The 18,259-nt window shown below is 29.1% G+C and overlaps 1 protein-coding gene across 2 annotated transcripts; it reads left to right on the forward strand.

The window, feature by feature from the left end:
• The first annotated feature begins 622 nt into the window (after positions 1 to 622).
• Positions 623 to 6,956, forward strand: LOC105458895 (eukaryotic translation initiation factor 2 subunit 2). Of its 2 annotated transcripts, XM_011704500.1 has the most exons (7): positions 623 to 848; positions 1,447 to 1,704; positions 2,559 to 2,715; positions 2,794 to 2,826; positions 4,758 to 4,948; positions 5,320 to 5,604; positions 6,456 to 6,956. In XM_011704500.1, the coding sequence occupies exons 1-7, from the start codon at positions 831 to 833 to the stop codon at positions 6,498 to 6,500; spliced, it is 987 nt and encodes a 328-aa protein (XP_011702802.1). In that variant the 5' UTR covers positions 623 to 830; the 3' UTR covers positions 6,501 to 6,956. The 2 variants fall into 2 exon arrangements, with proteins under 2 accessions (XP_011702802.1, XP_011702803.1); XM_011704501.1 differs by lacking the exon at positions 2,794 to 2,826 and having other exon boundaries at positions 624 to 848.
• The last annotated feature ends 11,303 nt before the right edge of the window (positions 6,957 to 18,259 follow it).

Here is an 18,259-nt window from a genome sequence, read left to right on the forward strand (position 1 = left end):
CGAATAAATCAATCTTATGATTGGCCATTCAACGCCATTTTTAATATTTTCTAGTACTTTTGCGATACTGCCATAAGCCGGTCGCGCTTCTCTGATAATCTAGGACTCTAAGTGGACCTACTGGTTATACTGTGCTTATAACGCCAAAGGGAACGGTATAAGCGAAGCTTATAAGCGCTTACAGAGCGTGAGCGTCCAAAAGGAACACAGCCAGTGTCAACCCTGGAGCGGGTTAATGACGTCACATGCTCTATTCTAGATTTCTGATTGGACGAGGAGACCACGTGACGTTATTAACCGCTCTCGGAGCGATCAAGCCCGTTCCAGCCCGTTCCGTCCGAAAACGCTATAAGCATGGTGTAAGAAAACACCATGCTTACACCATGGCTATAAGCATTAATTTTTATCATGTGATCTATTTTGACACTTTTGACGCTGAAAATGAGCGTCGAGCGTCAGTATGAAAAGGTACCTTAACAAATGCTTCGAAGCATTTGACTGACCAATCAGAAGAAAGGATTTTGCTAATTGACCAATCAAAAAATGCTTCGAAGCATTGTAGCATCAATTTGGACCGTAACCTCAATTTAGTTCGCCACGTCTACGTTCAGATATGATAGCGCTGAAAATTGTCACTTGCTCTCTGGATGATGGACTCTCTTCAGTAGAGTCACTGAAATTTTCTGATGCAATCCTTTTGGAGCAGTAAAAGCGTGTGCAGTAAAAGTTGAAATTATTTCGTTTAATTTTTCTCGTATGCTTTATGTCGCTTAAGTTCGTGGTAAGGAAAAAGTTTTCTTCATTTGAAACGAGAGCATTCTATCAGAAAAATGACGGAGGAAGATTCGGTACGTAAAATGCAACTTGCGAATTATTCAAAACTGATATATGCATGAAATCGACATGCTGTGTTCTCCAATTTTTTTTTTGTCAAAACTATATTTTACTTTTTTATTATTTATGAGGGATTATCGGTGCATAATGACATTTAGAAAGCGAGAAAAATGATTCCAACCTCAAAATTTTTACTTGGAAAAGAATATTACATTATTTAATTTTTTGAAAGTTTGTGAAAGGAATTTAGGCGAGTAATATTGAAAGGAATAGGGAAAGTAATATAAAATTGAGATAATAAGAATAGAAATTAAATAATGGAGGTAAGAGAAAAAAATGAAAAATTAATGATTTAAGATTATGAAAAGCGTCATAACCTCGAGAAGAGGTTGAAACCGCAAAGCCACCATTCGGTGATATAACATATCGAAAACCCACTTGTTGGAAATGTTAATAATTATTTTAATTGTACAAAAAATTTTTTTATAACGAGGATTCAACATTAGATACTATTTATATGTTATATTTATGCTGCATTTTCTAATACCTTTATGATATTTATGTTTACCAAAAATTTTTTTATATTCATTTTCGTTCTTCAAAAATTGCTAGGTATTTGATCCTACCTTGAAAAAGAAGAAGAAGAAGAAGAAGACTGCTTTCGATATTGATGCGGCTTTCAACGAAGGTGGCAGTGGTGGTGATACATCTGAAAATACCGTTGACAAGGAGAATCAGGAACCTGAGCCAACAGTTGTTGAGGATGACGAGGCACTGGATTTGGAAAACTTTGGCAAAAAAAAGAAAAAGAAGAAAAAGGCATTTAACTTAGATGAATTAGAAGCTGCTCTGCCTGATACAAAGAAGGAGGTAAAAACATTTTTGGAAACTTTATATTGAATATTTTTAATTTTAGTTTTATTATTAATCATTCAACTTTTATTGTTATAGACATATATATATATATATATATATATATATATATATTTATATCCACTACAAAATGTTTAGTTATGAATATATTGTATGAACAAGAAATTTATTTTATTTTGTTAATGTTATTTTCTAAATATTCTAGAAATTCGTAAAATAAATCTTGATACGTAAGCAATATATATAATATTTGATTAGAAGAGAGATTTTTAAAGTATGGATCGCGATTTACCGATAGGTAATAAAAGGTTTTAAAATGATAAATAACACTTTATTATTTTATGTGCTATACATTTACATGCGTGAATCCTTTCATGATTTTGTACATGTGCGAAGATAGATTTTCACCTATTAGGAATCAAAATCAAACTTTAAATTACAATTATCGAATTCCTTGCACATGAAAAATGATCGCGTCAATGTTGATCATACCTGTTGATCAACAGAAATAGGAAAAAAGCATACTTTTTACATATACTTAATTATATATGAGACATAGATTTATAAATAAAATTATATTTAATAAAGAATTAAAAAGTAGAAAGAATAAAATAATAATTATAGATGAGACATAGATTTGTAAATAAAATTATATTCAATAAAGAATTAAAAAGTAAAAAGAATAAAATAAATAAATAATGTATTCCCTTTTCTTATTTTTTTAATATTTTTTAAAGTTAAATGGATAGAAGATGTTTGTTATGATAAAACGTGAATCACAATTTATACATATTTAGAAAGCCTTATGTTAGAATATATTTTAATTTTTGGCAATTTTATTGATTTTACAGGAAGCTATAGAGCAACAGATCGAAGAAATTGTGGTAGATGATGATTTTGATCTAGATATGGACTTCTCAAAAACAAAGAAAAAAAAGAAAAAGAAGAAGGATCTTGATGAATTAGTAGCTGAAGAAGAGCGCAAGGAGATTGAAGACAAGGAGAATGGTATGCACCAATAAGAAATGATTTTTGCCAATATGTTTTTGCATCTAGTTGTTTATGTTATTCATTATTTGTTAACATGCTGCACTGAATCTGAGCGAAGTGCAGAGTATGGTAAGAAATATGCTTGGTGTATTCTAATTGCGTCAATCATGCACTAGATTATCTTGCACTTATATATTTCATGATAGTAATATTGGAATGTATTGAACTAGTTTTATAGTCTGAAAAATTTTATTTTATTTTTAAAATATAATTTATACATATTTATTCTGATATAAGAGAAAACATAATATAACAAAGATTTATTTAAAAACTTTGGTATATACACTTAATAAATAATATAAATATTGTTTTAATTGTATTAATTAGAACTGCAATAATTTTTTAATTATAAGAAGTTTTAAAAAATATGCTTTTTTAAATTTTGATAAGTAATTAACACATAAAAGAATCAAAACTTATGTATATGTGTACATATAGTTATTTGCATATATATTTGTAGGTAAATGTTATTTTAATATTCTTTATACATTAGCATTAAATAATTGAAAAACAAAAAATTGTACAACAAATACAGTTATAAAATAATAAAATTTTTGCATAATTTAAAAATTCAAAAAAAGTAAAAATCTATAATAATCTTTATGGAAAATGATAAAAATAATATTCTTACATTTTGCATATATTTAATATAAAAGAATTTATATACTTTATAAATATGACTATTATAAAATATTGCACAAATAATTATGCAGTATATTCTAAAAGAATTCTTAAAAAAAGTTTTTATAAAAACTAACAAAAAAACATCACAAACCTGAAATCTTCAATTTGGATGAATTTTTATAGATTTTATAAAGTAATTCAATACATGAATGGGCATACATCAAAGTAAAACACGAATTGAGTTATACATATTCATAAAAGTTAAATTCAAGTCAAAGTTTTGGGTTTACATTGTTTCTTTGTAAGAATTTTTATATTATTTAAATTAACAAAAATATTTAGTAGGATATATAGTAGGATATATATATATATATATATATATATATTAAATGCATGGATCTTTTGAGTGTCTCTTATATCGTTAATTTCTTTGCAAAGACATTAAAAATTAAAATTTCGTTGATATTAACATTAATATTAAATATTAACTTTTGGCTATAATCATATTGTGGATTTAATAACTATTGGACTGTAAAACTGAAAAAGCAATGAATCTTTTGCTAAACATCAAAATAAATTTTCTTTGCATATTTGCATTTGTTTGGGAAATATCAATAATTTTTTAATTATTTATTAATAAATGGGTAAAAATATAATTCAATCTATTAATGTTTTATATTTCTAACAAAAAATAGATTTTATAATTAATCAAAATGTTTAGAATTATTAATTAAAACACAAATTACAGGAAAAGAACATTTCTGTTATTCATAAATCTATTTTAACAATGAATAATAAATTAAAAAAAAATTATTTCCATATATATAATTCAAGAATAAAGAACTTATATATTTTTTCATTTTTAATATTGCGTACTTTATATGCATATTTACAATGAAGCATTTAGCATTTATGGTAGATAATACACACCACATTAACAGTAAAAAATCTTTTGCTTTTAGCGTTTAAGAAATATAATTCAAAAACAAAATGGCATAATGGCGACCCTCCTCCTCTTCCCCTTCGCTCTCTCTCTCTCTCTCTCTCTTTCTCTTTCTCTTTATCTATCTATCTATCTATTTATCTATCTACATACACATGTGTTTGCGCGCGCGCACGTGTGTTTGTGTTATTTGAACAATACAACATATGTCTTTATATTTCCATGTGAAATATTAGATTGCAGTATAAGTTACACATTTATCAATTAAACAATTTTTTAATTATTTATTTTACAATATTGTTATATGTTAATTTCTTATTTGCACTTGCTTGTTTAATTGTAATAATCTTACATGTGGAAATCGATGAAATTTATTAACAGTTCTCTTAATGTGTGTGTCATAATTAATAGAAGTGTTTATTTTTTTCTTTAGTGGAGGAACCAAGTTTATGGATGGGCTCAGATAGAGACTATACATATGATGAATTACTAGTTAGAGTGTTTAATATCATGCGAGAGAAGAATCCCGATATGGTAGCTGGTAAGAAACAGAAGTTTGTTATGCGTCCGCCGCAAGTGGTACGCATTGGAACGAAAAAAACATCTTTTGCTAACTTTACTGAGGTATGTATTATAATAAGAATTATAGTAAATTTGTATGCCAATAGCTTACGAAGAAATCATCTAATTTGAAGATAACAAGACAAATTTAATACAGATTATTTAAATAAATATAAATATATATATAATCTTCAATTTTTTATTATATATACATAGTTTTTATTGCATAAAACAAATTTTATTGATAAAAACGTTAGATATATTTATAACTATAAAAATAATTATATTTTTTAAAATAATATCTATTTAAGTATATATAATTTTTGATAATAATTTGTATTGTATAATGAATATATATAGAAAGCAGAAAAATAAATTATGCTGCAAATTTTTTATTTGAAATAGTTTTTATTCGACATATTTCTATTTTACAGATTTGTAAAACATTGCACAGACAGCCCAAACATTTACTAGATTTTTTGCTGGCGGAGTTGGGTACAAGTGGCTCAGTTGACGGTAACAGTCAGCTAATTATCAAAGGCCGTTTCCAACAGAAGCAAATAGAAAACGTTCTTAGAAGATATATCAAAGAATACGTAACGTGTCACACGTGTCGTTCACCCGATACTATTCTTCAGAAGGACACTCGACTCTTTTTCTTGCAATGCGAAACCTGCGGTTCGAGATGTTCTGTCGCTAGTATAAAGTCTGGATTCCAGGTGAGTTATTTTTTAATTAAAAATAATAAATTCTTTAACACGTTATACAGGATATTTCAGAACCTCTGGAACAAATTTCAAAGATGGTAGATATTACTTAAAAGAATCAACTTTTGTTAAGAAACCTGTGCCCTTCAATGCATTTTTAAGGAGCTGGTTCGGATTGGCTGTAAAGTAGAAATAGACAACCGGTCGCACATGCCATCTAACACTAGTCCATATTTTTACTTTTTTTTTTTGCAAAGACGAAAAGGATATGAACTAGTGTCGTCAGACATCACGCACGATCGGATATGTAGATTTTTAAAAATACGTCGAAGGACACAGATGCCTTAACAAAAGTTAATTCTTTTGATAAGATCTATCATTCCCTGAAGTTAGTCCTAAAGATATTAAAACATCTTGTATGTATTATGATACATGTGTATATGCACACATATTCTAAATATATTCACATATATTCTAAAAAAATACAAATGAAGATTACAATATCTTTATTAAAGATAATCGTGGAAATATAGCTGTTATATTCGTGCATGTAATTTTCTGTATCTATCAGTATTTCTGGACTTGTCATCTAGAAGCACAATATTATAATTATATCTGTTAACAAATCTGGATCTTTTATCAAATTTGAATCTTTTAGTTAATAGGCAACTGCTCTAGTGTTGAATAACATGTGTATGTGTATATATTTATGTATGCATGCATATATATCATATACACGTGCATATATGTGTGCGTATATTAATATATTTCGCGTTGGTTAACATAATCTTAAGTAATTATATTCTCTATATATACATTTAATATAATTATATTTTAAACATGTTTTTCTGTATCTATTTTAGGCTGTCACTGGAAAACGTGCTGCTATTCGTGCGAAAACTGCCTAAGCTATTCTCTATCTAAGAAGATGCTCTAGTGCAAATAAAACATTATGGAATTTAAATAAACGGTACAACTGATTGCATCTAAAATTGACTTGAGTACAGAAGTGTAGATAGAATTAGTTCAGATTGTCAAATTTAATATTGATCTTAAAGTAAAGAGAAATTAAGAGGACTTGGTTTTTTGAGATCTTTAACAGCTTTAAAGCACTTAAAATCTCGTCATCCTATATTTTATGTTTAATGTAGCGTTCTGGATTCTTTTGATTTAAACTTCTTTTGAAAAGTTCTTAAAATTCTTAGCATTTTTTTTCAATTGTAAAAGGTATTAAAAATCTTAAAATATAATTTTACACTCAAATTCTTCAATTTACTTTAAAGTAATCATTTAAGCCATCGGGTCTCCTATACATAAAATTCTTTCATTCTAAAGAATGCATAGTTCTCAAAACTTTTTAGTCGCATCGTTTAAAATTTTATGCCTTATATTTATTCTTTCACAAATATCACAAATACTGAAAATAGTGTCAGTAATAGTTAAAATAAGTCTTTTGATATTGTCTATTTCTACATTTTTAGTTAATTAACGTTAACTAATTTGTTAATAAAAAGTATACATGATATTTTCATGTTTATCTACATGTAAAAAAACATTTTGTATGTATGAAGAGTACCCGAGTATTGTTAATAATATAGCTAAGCAGTAATGTATTATATTGTTTTGTATATACAATCAAATCCAGAACATGTTTTTGTAAAATGACAATTACAACCTCAAAATTGCAAATTGTAACTTTGAAAATCTTTAAAACGTTTTTGACAAGAACAATTTTTCTCTTTAAATAATTTAATTATATTTATTGAAAATATAAATTTGTCTCGAACTCTTTTGTACGTTTCTTTAAGTTTCTTAAAAAAATTTGATGAAAAATTCTTTCATAAATATGTATAATATTAATGCAAAAAATAAAGAGCTAACCAATATATAGGAAAACATTTTTTATTTAAAACATTCGACATTTCTTCAAGCAATTTAATGGATATATTATTAAGTTTAAAGAGATTCTAACATCGTCTGTTTTACCTAAATGCAATAATTTTTGTACAAAATTTTTATATGTAAAATTTAATTGAGGCTAAGTTAAGGCTCATAAGAATTATATTATTAAATGATAATAAATGAAAATTGTCACAAATTATTAAACAAAACGATATTCGTAAAATTCAGGCCTAAATGAAATTATGATATAAATATATTTGCATTATGAATTAAATAAATAAATAAATAAATAAATAGGAATAAAGCCAATGTAAGCCGACACAAAATAAACGTGTTTTTAAAATATAGTATAAAACAAAACATGGAAGCATTAAGATGTTCCGAGTACGAATACGTAATAGAACGAATCTAAAAGATCTAGTGTTCTGTGAACCTAATTGTTTTTGCTTAGTAATGTGTATCATCTGAGATTAATCTTATATTTAAAATTTTTTCTTCGTTTAAAATTATAAAGTCCCAATCATGTCAAAATCACTTAAAATTAATTTTGTGTTCTGTAATCACTGAATGCTGCATCGTATTTCTATTGATGTAATTTTTATGTTCATTTATTCAGGTTTTAAGAAGTGCAAGTTTGGCCTACGTATGATACTTTGCAATCATTGCAATTTATTTTGTAAACCACGTTCGAATATGTAGAAGAGGTAGTTTATCTTCTGTACTTTAATGAATCTTCCCAATTTATTCAATTCAGTATAAGTTATATGAATTTGAGATTATTATAAATGAAGAATTTTTTTATTTTCTCAGCAATTGTATAAGAATACATGGAATAGTAAAAAATGAAAACTTATTTTTTATCCCATCCTCAAAATTACTATTGGTTAGATTATGATTATTAATATAATTATTAATATGCTTGAATTTACAATGTCTTTTTTAATGCTGTCAAAAATTAAATCAAGAGTAGCCATTGTTGAGAAACATATGTGAGTGACCTTTTCCAAGTTCTGATGGAAAACAGGGTGTGAAAGATAGTGCATCAATTAACCCATATATTGTGCCTAATTTATGGAAAATTGTATGGCACGAAAAGAAATTTAAATATCACATTCGAACGTGGTTTACAAAATAAGTTGCAATGATTGCGAAACATCGTACGTAGGCTAAACTTGCAGACTTAATTCTTAAAATCCGAATAAAAAAGAATAGAAATCGTCACTAATAGAAATACGTACGATGCAGCAGGCCCGACGTTTTTTGTGTGAATTGTGTGGAGCAATCCACACCCCAAAATCAGGTGGGTGTGGATTTCCACATCCGGATTGAGTCGATATTGCCGCGATTTTATTCGCGACTTGTATGCCCCAGTCGATTTACACGGATTCGTCCGGATTAAGAGCTCATCAGACGCTGTCAACGAAGTATATTTGGTCCGTCACTTATAATAATATGATAACACATCTCGATAAATTTATTGTTGACAATATATACCGTATAGATTTATACATTTTTGAAATTTTAACAGTAATGAACTATTTAATTGCAGACATTAAAAACAAACTTTTAATACTATATGCAATTCCCCATTCATAACTATTTTTTTAATTATGCCAGGGATTTTTGACTATTAATCACAAATACAGGAAAAGAAGATAATTTTTTTAGGTAGAAATATATTATTTTAATCCAAAATTTTATCAATTACTGGTAGAGTAGGGAAAGTGAGGGGGGGGGGGAGGAGATTTTTCATCAGAAATTTGCACAATATTCCACACTCAGAGCCAAGACAAATCACCTGCGATGCAGCATTCAGTGATTATACAGAGCACAGAATTAATTTTAAGCATGATTTTAATCATGGCGTCGCAGTCATTCGCAAGACAATTCGCTACGCTGCACGTGTCGATGGTATGTATGTACATTATTTTGTTATTACAGATAAAGAACTTGTTGTAATAATATATTTAATAACGAAATTGTTAAACGATTTGTCCAAATAGTATATTTAATAAAATATCAAACGGAAAGTTCTGTGTGTGCCTGAACGTGTTGGAATCGCGACTTCTCCAACCCGGAGGATCGCCGTGCGTTTCTTCCGAGTGAGCGCTATTTTAATACACCTGATTGTAAGATATTTTTTGGGGGAGTGTCAGGATGAGTGCCCAGACTGCCCGAGAATTTTCGAACGTAATTTCTTTATTTATTTGGATTTCGCGGAGTAGCACCTGAACTGACTAGGCAACTGTTGTCTCGATCTTGCAAACGCAAATTTAATTCAGATTAGCGCCCTTTCTGTGTATTACCACCGACGAGATACTATTAAAGACTGTCATCCCTTAATTTTAAAGGGTCCGGAGATAATTGCAGAGTATCGACGTTATCGACTTTTGACATAATAAGTTTGCGATATTACATTTGAATAATACATTATTAAAATCATGATTTTTATTATATAAATGCTTAATAAATAAGTATATAAATCTTATAATGCTATAATATCATATATATTGCGGCAAAATTACAATTTTTTTCTATTGTTACCATCTCTCTGTATAATCAAATACTGATGGTAACTATATAAAAATGCAGTTTTAAATAAAATTAACTATTAGTATGCTGTAATACAGGTAAAATACAATGTACATGTAAAAAACATTGATTTAATAATAAATTATAAAATTAATATTATTAAAAATTAAAAATTAAAATTATATCATTAACTAATTGCTTAAATTTTAGCAATTACTAAACAGCCACGCTAACTCCCGTAAGGGTTGGTCTTTAATAATATCTCGTCGATGGTATTACCGAGGATTATTTAAAATACGCACGACTCTCTATAGAGAATTATACACACTCTTGATGGATCGTAAGTAGTCTCTACGAATCTACGAATCGCGACTCTAATCTGATTAGCGATTCGTAGATTCGGCGCAAACTCTCTCTCTCTCTCTCTCTCTCGCTCTATCAACCTCAGACCCCATATTTGAGTCACAAGGCACATTCAGATATATAAGATCAATAAACGTATCTTAAGAATTTAATTAGATTAGTTTAATTCGTAAAATCATAAAGTAAATGGAATGATAAATTAATGAGTGAATATATTTGCTTTGCTAAAAATTTGTAAAAATATGACAAGTAATATTAATTAAAGGAAATTTGTCAGATTTTCAAAACAACTTAAAAATTTATTAGTATTTTTATACGTATATATACACTCGCCATGCGCGACATAAAATCGCGACACTTTTTATTTCGATGAGTTTTGAAACACACAGTCTGTTCATCGAGCGATTGGTTCCACAGATTGATACATATAGGATCTTTAGCAATAGGATACCTACCAATGGCCTAGTTTACACTGAGCATTTAATACGCGTACTATTCAGAACTTTCTATTAAATTTTCTTAATTTCGACGATGTACGTAAACATATACATAATATGTGAATTAATTAATTCATTCTTTAAATGTATTGTAGAAATTAAGATAATATATTTAATAGAAAGTTTCTAGTCAATACGCGTATTCATCATCAAGTGCCCGGTGTAAACCGAGCTGTAGGGCCCTTTGCGTTTACGCATTCCATTTTTTTTTTTTTACGACATTCCATGAAGAAAACAAGGTGTAACATTGCACATAATGGTAGCAGCCAATAAAAAATTGGTTACAAATACAAACGCGAAATTTAAAACATTGACAGTTGATTTCCAACTGTTAGTAGCTATATTGCTATTTAGCATTTGTGACCAATTCCTAATCATTGATCAAGGAGCGGCTATTATTATATATGGGATGATGAGTGCAACGCATCCACAAGATTATATTACATCTTGTTTTTTTACATTAATATTTCATATTTCTATATTACATTTCTCGTCAGACTTCAATTTATTTCGTATTTATTTCTCATACAGTATTGGAGTTGTCATATAATCCAAGAATAAAATGAATGGTTAATGTATATAGATAAGACAACTTGTGCCGCTTAATCATGTCAATTTGACGTTTGCTGGTTATGCTGCTTCAATTCTATTTAATTCTAATTATTTTTATTTTAATCTGCAAATAATTATTTTTTGATCATAATCAAGAAAAAATTGTGTTAATAAACTTTTAATAATATTTATAAATGTAAAATTTAATTTACTTAGGAAATTATTTTTCTATATTATAGACAATTACTTAATTATAATTATTTACTGATGTAGTTTGATATATAATGTGTATATAAATAGCTTTAACAAAGCCGCAAGACTTTTTTTCTTAAATTACAATAATTTTACCCTGAAAACAAATATAAATTTAACCTATATAATTACAGAAAAATATTGATTTTAAGATGTTATAAGTCTCTCGTGATCTTGTATATGTAGATAGAATTTTTTTTAAATTATGTTAAATTATATATGTAAATAGTGTGTTTATAGATTTTTGTGACCACTGATTATAATCACTCTAAGATCACAAAATTGTAAAAGACGGCAAACGATCGTTAACTATAATGTAACACATGTGTTATATTATATTGTTGAGTGAGAAATTACAATTAATAAGTACATAACTTGATGTTTGGGATTGATCTTTTTCTTGCATCTACAAAATTTTACTTTTAATTAGATATAGCAGATAATATTTAAAATAAAAATAATAATTTTATTAAAAATTTGTTAATTGATATTACTGAATAGTACGTACATATGAGTAGTATGTGTTGTATTGTATTTTAGGATATATTATATTTTCTTATAGTATAGTACTAAATATTAATGTTAATACAATACTATATATATTATGTAGTATAGTATCTAAATGTTAATACAATACTATTTGTTAAAAAATTACATTTTAAGAACATATTTTTGCATGTTTAACACAATATAACACATAATAAATTTTAAGTCAGCAAGTAAAACTGTATTTAACGAAATAAATTTTCATTTTATTATTGAGACATTTTATTTATTTAAACAATTTGTTTAACTTGTGCTCAGTTATAAAATTGGAATCACAATTGATCTCTGTGCATATACATATAATTACGGATACGTTTTCTTTCATTTTTATCTGATATAGAGGAACAGGAGCATCAGGGGTGCAATTCATATTTGCTGCCGCAGTCAGCAACGAAGAGAATTGCACCTTTAATCAAGATTTCTACCAATTTGCGAGCGCCGACGGCGCGAAGACAAAGCCTATTGTTGCCGTAACTGGTCGGAGCTTCAAGTGTTCCAACGCAACGGTGAGAGTCTGATGCGTGTATAACGGGTGTGCGCACAAGAAAGATCGATAAACGTTCTCGATGTACCAATAATTTATTTATTATTAATATTAAGTAATATTATTTGTTGAATTTTATGTATAATAATATAAACAAATATCGTAAACAATGTATGTAATTTAATTATAATTTGTGAGGATTAGTCTAACTTTTAGTAATAAATTTATCATTATTTCTTCAATAGTATATTGATATATATATATTTTACAAAATTCGAATTTTTTTACAATTTCTAAATAGATTAAATATTGGAACCAGATATACAAATTAACGTAATGATTACAGTTTTTATGTATTTTAATTATTTATGCTTTATGTAATTAATATTGTAGAAATATAAATTAAATTATTTAAAGTATGCTGCAGATATAAAAAGACATAAACTGCTGAAATTATTTTACAATTAGAAAAGTTCAAGATAATACTAAAATATGTATATTTTATTTTGAAAATTTATCTTATAAAGTTTTGAAACATAAATCCTTTTAATTTCTTAAACATATATTGTTTGATTTTGTGGTACATAAGATAGCACATATCGAGTTTACGTATAATCAGCTATGAAATGATCAATTGTATACTTAAGAATTACCCCGTATACGCATATCTTTACTGTCAGGACGGGACAAGCAGAGATGAGGATTCCGCAGTAGAAGTTGACGCTCAGGGACGCTGAACTAGTCGCTTCGCATCCCAGAAGCTTTTACCCCACCGCTCGCTTCCGGCTAAACCCAGCTGCCATCGCGTCATCCCGAGCAACTTGAAGCCACTCGTAGTTCTGTTTGTGTTTGCTAATTGTGAATTGTCTACTTCTTGTCGGTGGCTTGTGTACATGCGATATCGAGGAAGATAGATTTAGAATCTGTGAATAGCAAAGACAGAATAAGAGAAAGATAGATAGATAATATAGATAGATAGATAGATAGACAGAAAGGATGAGAACGAGAGAAAGGAGGAGAAGTGAATTCGGAGCACAAGTCGCCTGTGTGACGTTCCGAAGTGAGCTTCCGGCTGGAAGCACATCGCCTACGAAATGATCAGACTGAAGAAAAGCCACTATCTCGGACAGTCAAGTTAGCTTCTTTATTCTCGTAGCCATGCATATTTATATTTTATATTCACGTCATAATAGATATTGAAGTTTATTTTAATAGCTGATGCTTACACAAAAATATCACCTGTCACAAAGACATTTGCGAAAAGATACCAATGTTTAACTTATGTACTTTGATTACCCGCAAATAAAAAACGTATTAGGAGCATTTAATGCATTAATCGTATTAGAAACATAAAGATGTACAAAGCATTGTACATCTATTACATTAACATTGTAATATAATTATAATTAATTTAAAAATAATAATTTTATTTAAGAAGAATAATTATTCGCCCTCCCCCCCCCCACACACACACATATACACATATAATATAACTGATACTTAATTTATATAGGAATATCTAGATTTTTTCTAATTTTTTACTGAGTTGAAAACACCATTGAAAATTGGTAATTAGATTCAAAATAGCAAACATTTTTGAACATTAATTGAAAATATAAGCAATAAAAACCTAACAAGAAAATATAAGGCATTTTCAATATTTACATGAGTGTAGTAAAAAAAAAACAAGTAAACCATATACTGGGTACAATTACATTTGATATTAGGTATTCCGAATACATCGAATCGTTTTAACACGCGATAATGAGACAATTTTCAATGTCGCCAACGTGATATTGCCCCCACATAAAATAAAACAATCTCGGCCGTATTGTGAGGAAACTACGCTCAGCACCCTCCGTCGAAAGCTGTTGGCCGGAGCGCCGCGCCGACGGTCGAAATACGCCCTGTCTCTCCAGAGACAGGGGACATACTGTTTGGTTCAGTAATTCCTCGCGTTATTTCCTGTGTTTGCTTTTTATCATTGTAAACTGATATATTGTCTGTCGTAGCTCCCCTTGCTATGGAGAAACTTATGGGTGCGGGAAGAGAAGGACGGTTATATGTATATAGTGCAGATACAGAGAGGACGTAATGGCTCGGACGGTGCAAAGTTGCGAAATGATGGAAACGAGATTACTCGACTATAACGAAGAGCTGTGCTTTCTTTATTTTTGATGCAAACGCAGTCGGCAATGAAACATCGCTTCTCCGCGCTGGATTATACGTGTGCGAATGTACATACATGCTCGTAAATGAATTTGATAGAGTGGCAGCGCGATTGTCACAGTGGTTTGTTTTGCATCCAGTCGGATATTTTTGATGTCATGTGTTAGTTCATATTACATATTGACATTGGAAAAAAGATTCTGTGCGATTCTTACAATAGATAAAAAATTTTTAACAACGACATGAAATACAACACGTAGTAATTTAATTACGCAAAGAGGAAAACATAGATAGATAGATAAATAGATAGAATAAACAAATAAATAGATGAATAAACAAATAAATAGATAGAAAGGAAAAAAGGGAGAGAGAGAGAGAAAGAGGGAAGAACGTATTTCCATGTAAAAGTTGAAATTTAAAAATTAAACTGTTAATAAATAAATTATCTAAAACGTTCCATTGCAAATATGAATTTAAGTATTATATGAAGTTTAGACAAAATTATCTTATTATATATATATATATGTATTATATATAGTTTTAGATTACATTAATCTATGAGCAAATATATTTTTGAATATTCTATATACATTATTTTCCAAAAAATGATCTTGTAAAATGTTTTCCTTTTTATTAAACAAATATTTTATTATTTTAAATAAAATTAAAAATATAAAAATATTCTTTCTCTTTTGATCTTGTCTCGCTTAATTAATAACAATTTCTTCTTGGCCAATCGTTGGCTTGTCGTCATTGAGATATTGTATTGACATGTACTTCGCGTCAATGTTTGAGCCTGAACTCTCTCGAGTGTCGCGTAAGTGTTTGCGTGCGACACTGTGATATACACGTTCGTCATATGGCGTGACACGTGCGCCAACGTTAAACTCGTGTCATATGGCAAACAACGAATTAAGTCTTACCGGCCGTCACATTTCAAAGCCGAATCAAATTCTCAGCAATTTGAGATTTGTCAATACAGTTTAAATTTAAGTTTACGGGTGTGACGAGATCGATTTGCAAAATTACTGATGAGAATGAATATTTCTGTCAAATATTCGAATATACTAAAAGAAAAAATATACTCTCGATCTACATAAAATTTAATAAAAAAGAATTTAATTTCCTATAAAAACAGGTATATATTAAAACTACATATTACAATATAGTACATCATCTAAAAGCAAAGAATGAAATAAGCGATATGAACTTCATTTATATCTAAGAATTGTAAATTTTATATCATATATATACATATATATATATATATATATACATATATATATATATATATATATATATGTATATATGTATAATATATATCGACAACATACTATTATCGAAACGTTGGAAAGCAACGTTCTGAAGCAGTCATTTGATGTCATCTTCAAGACCATTTGAGACTCGGGTACGTTTGAATCTGCATAGCGCACTATCGGTGGAACGTAATTTGTGTTCCTCTTCAGTTAATTACGCGAGGGAGGCATTGATACGGTGGAAGGAGCGAGGCGAAGTGAGACGATGTTTAAAGGGCAACGGTGTAATCCGAAGAAAGGCGTCGAAGCGCATCGCGGCGTTGCTGGTAAAGTGGGTGTAAGTGAACGGCGGGGGTAGGTGGCTACCGAGACGGTAGTAGAGGTGTGGTTGTGCCACACACCGGGGGTCGCCGTCTTAGTAAAAGCTGGTATGATCTGGCACAGAAGACAGGAGAGTCTGTCTGTCTTTATCAGCCGGGCAGGCAGGTAGAGCTGTCGAGCCATCGCGCCACCCCTATCTCCTTCACCCTTCCCCTCCTTTCATCCCTCACCATTCTTCTTGCCGAGAGTTACGCCAACGGCGAGAACACCCGATTGGCGTTTCTCTCTCGAACGAGGGAGGACATCACGCACCGCTATTGGCTCCCGGCGAATCCATACTAGGTATTCATTCGCCATCCCATTCGTCGATCCTTTGCGGGGTCGAAATCCATCTGCCCCCCCGTTCCTCGTAAACCTTCTCTCTCTTCTACATCTTTCTCATTCGACACTCCTTGTGAGCGACCGATGCAACTCACCCCTCTCACGAAGCGCCTTTACAATGCATTTCACCGCCAGCGCTTTTACCTTTCGCGTCGGATATTTCTAAATAAATACTTTTTTAATAAGCGTTCAGGTCGCATGGGTGCGATAGTAAGCGCCGTAACTGCAGCGCCATTTTACACGCGTTTTTGCAGAAGAAAATTGGATTTCCACGTTCATCCAGATGCCTACTATTTTTCTCATTGTCATATTTGTCGTCTATTTGGGGCTTTAGTTTTTTGTTAATGTTGGTGAATAATTGATATAGATATCATTCTAAAGCAAAATATACATTTTATAATGCGTGATCTAGGCAATTGTAAGTTAATTTTAAAATTTAAAACTTTGTGTAACTTTATTTTCTTTTTAATAAAATCAAATTATTTCATAAAGCTGTAAATAATGTCAATATGCCTTGTAATGATATAATGTATCTTTAAACATTGTTATTATATATATATATATATATATATACGTATATATACATGTATATTGCATCCAATATTATGTGAGATTATTATTTATTTATAAGAGATTGATATGCTTCAATTTCAAAAATTGCAAGTTTGACGAAGAAATACATACAAAAGGATTCTAATTAATATTCATAAAAGTATATTAAAAGAAATATAAAGTACATGGAAACACCGATCATAAAAAGAAGATCTTAAAATTTAGCTGGATACAGATCTGTGAAAATAATTTTGCTGGACCATCAAAATAATTAGATTTGGAAATTCAAACTGATTGTTAGAATATTAACATTTTTTACAGTATTGCTCATCACACACAGTGTGTGTGTGTGTGTGTGTGTGTGTGTCATAAGTTTCTAACATAATTATTTTGATAATATCAAATTATTTTCAAATTTGTGTATCCAGTTAAATTTTAGATCTTTCAGTAAAATCGTTCTTTCCGTGTAAAAATGTAATTATAATAATAATTTAGATATAAAGATATATAACAGAATTTAAAAATCTATAATAATATATTATGAAATAAAGACATCTTAAAAAGATGATATTCAATAATACCAGAAAAAATATTATAATTCTAACAACAATTATAAATTATAGATTATGAGTTTGTTTCTTTTTCCTTTTAATAAATAACTAGATCAATAAATAAAAGATATTCCAAAAATTTATAAGAATCTACATAATTTATAATATTGGTTTTGTTAAAAGAATTAGAACGGATAGAGATGTAGAAGAATTAGAATAGATTTAGAATAAAAATACTCTTTTAAGATTCGCACACACAAACATTTTTTTAAATACTACAGAATATATATATTTTTTAAAAATACTGAA

Source organism: Wasmannia auropunctata, unplaced genomic scaffold (genome assembly GCF_000956235.1).
Source record: "Wasmannia auropunctata unplaced genomic scaffold, wasmannia.A_1.0 LD334253.1, whole genome shotgun sequence".
Lineage (NCBI taxonomy): Eukaryota > Metazoa > Arthropoda > Insecta > Hymenoptera > Formicidae > Wasmannia > Wasmannia auropunctata.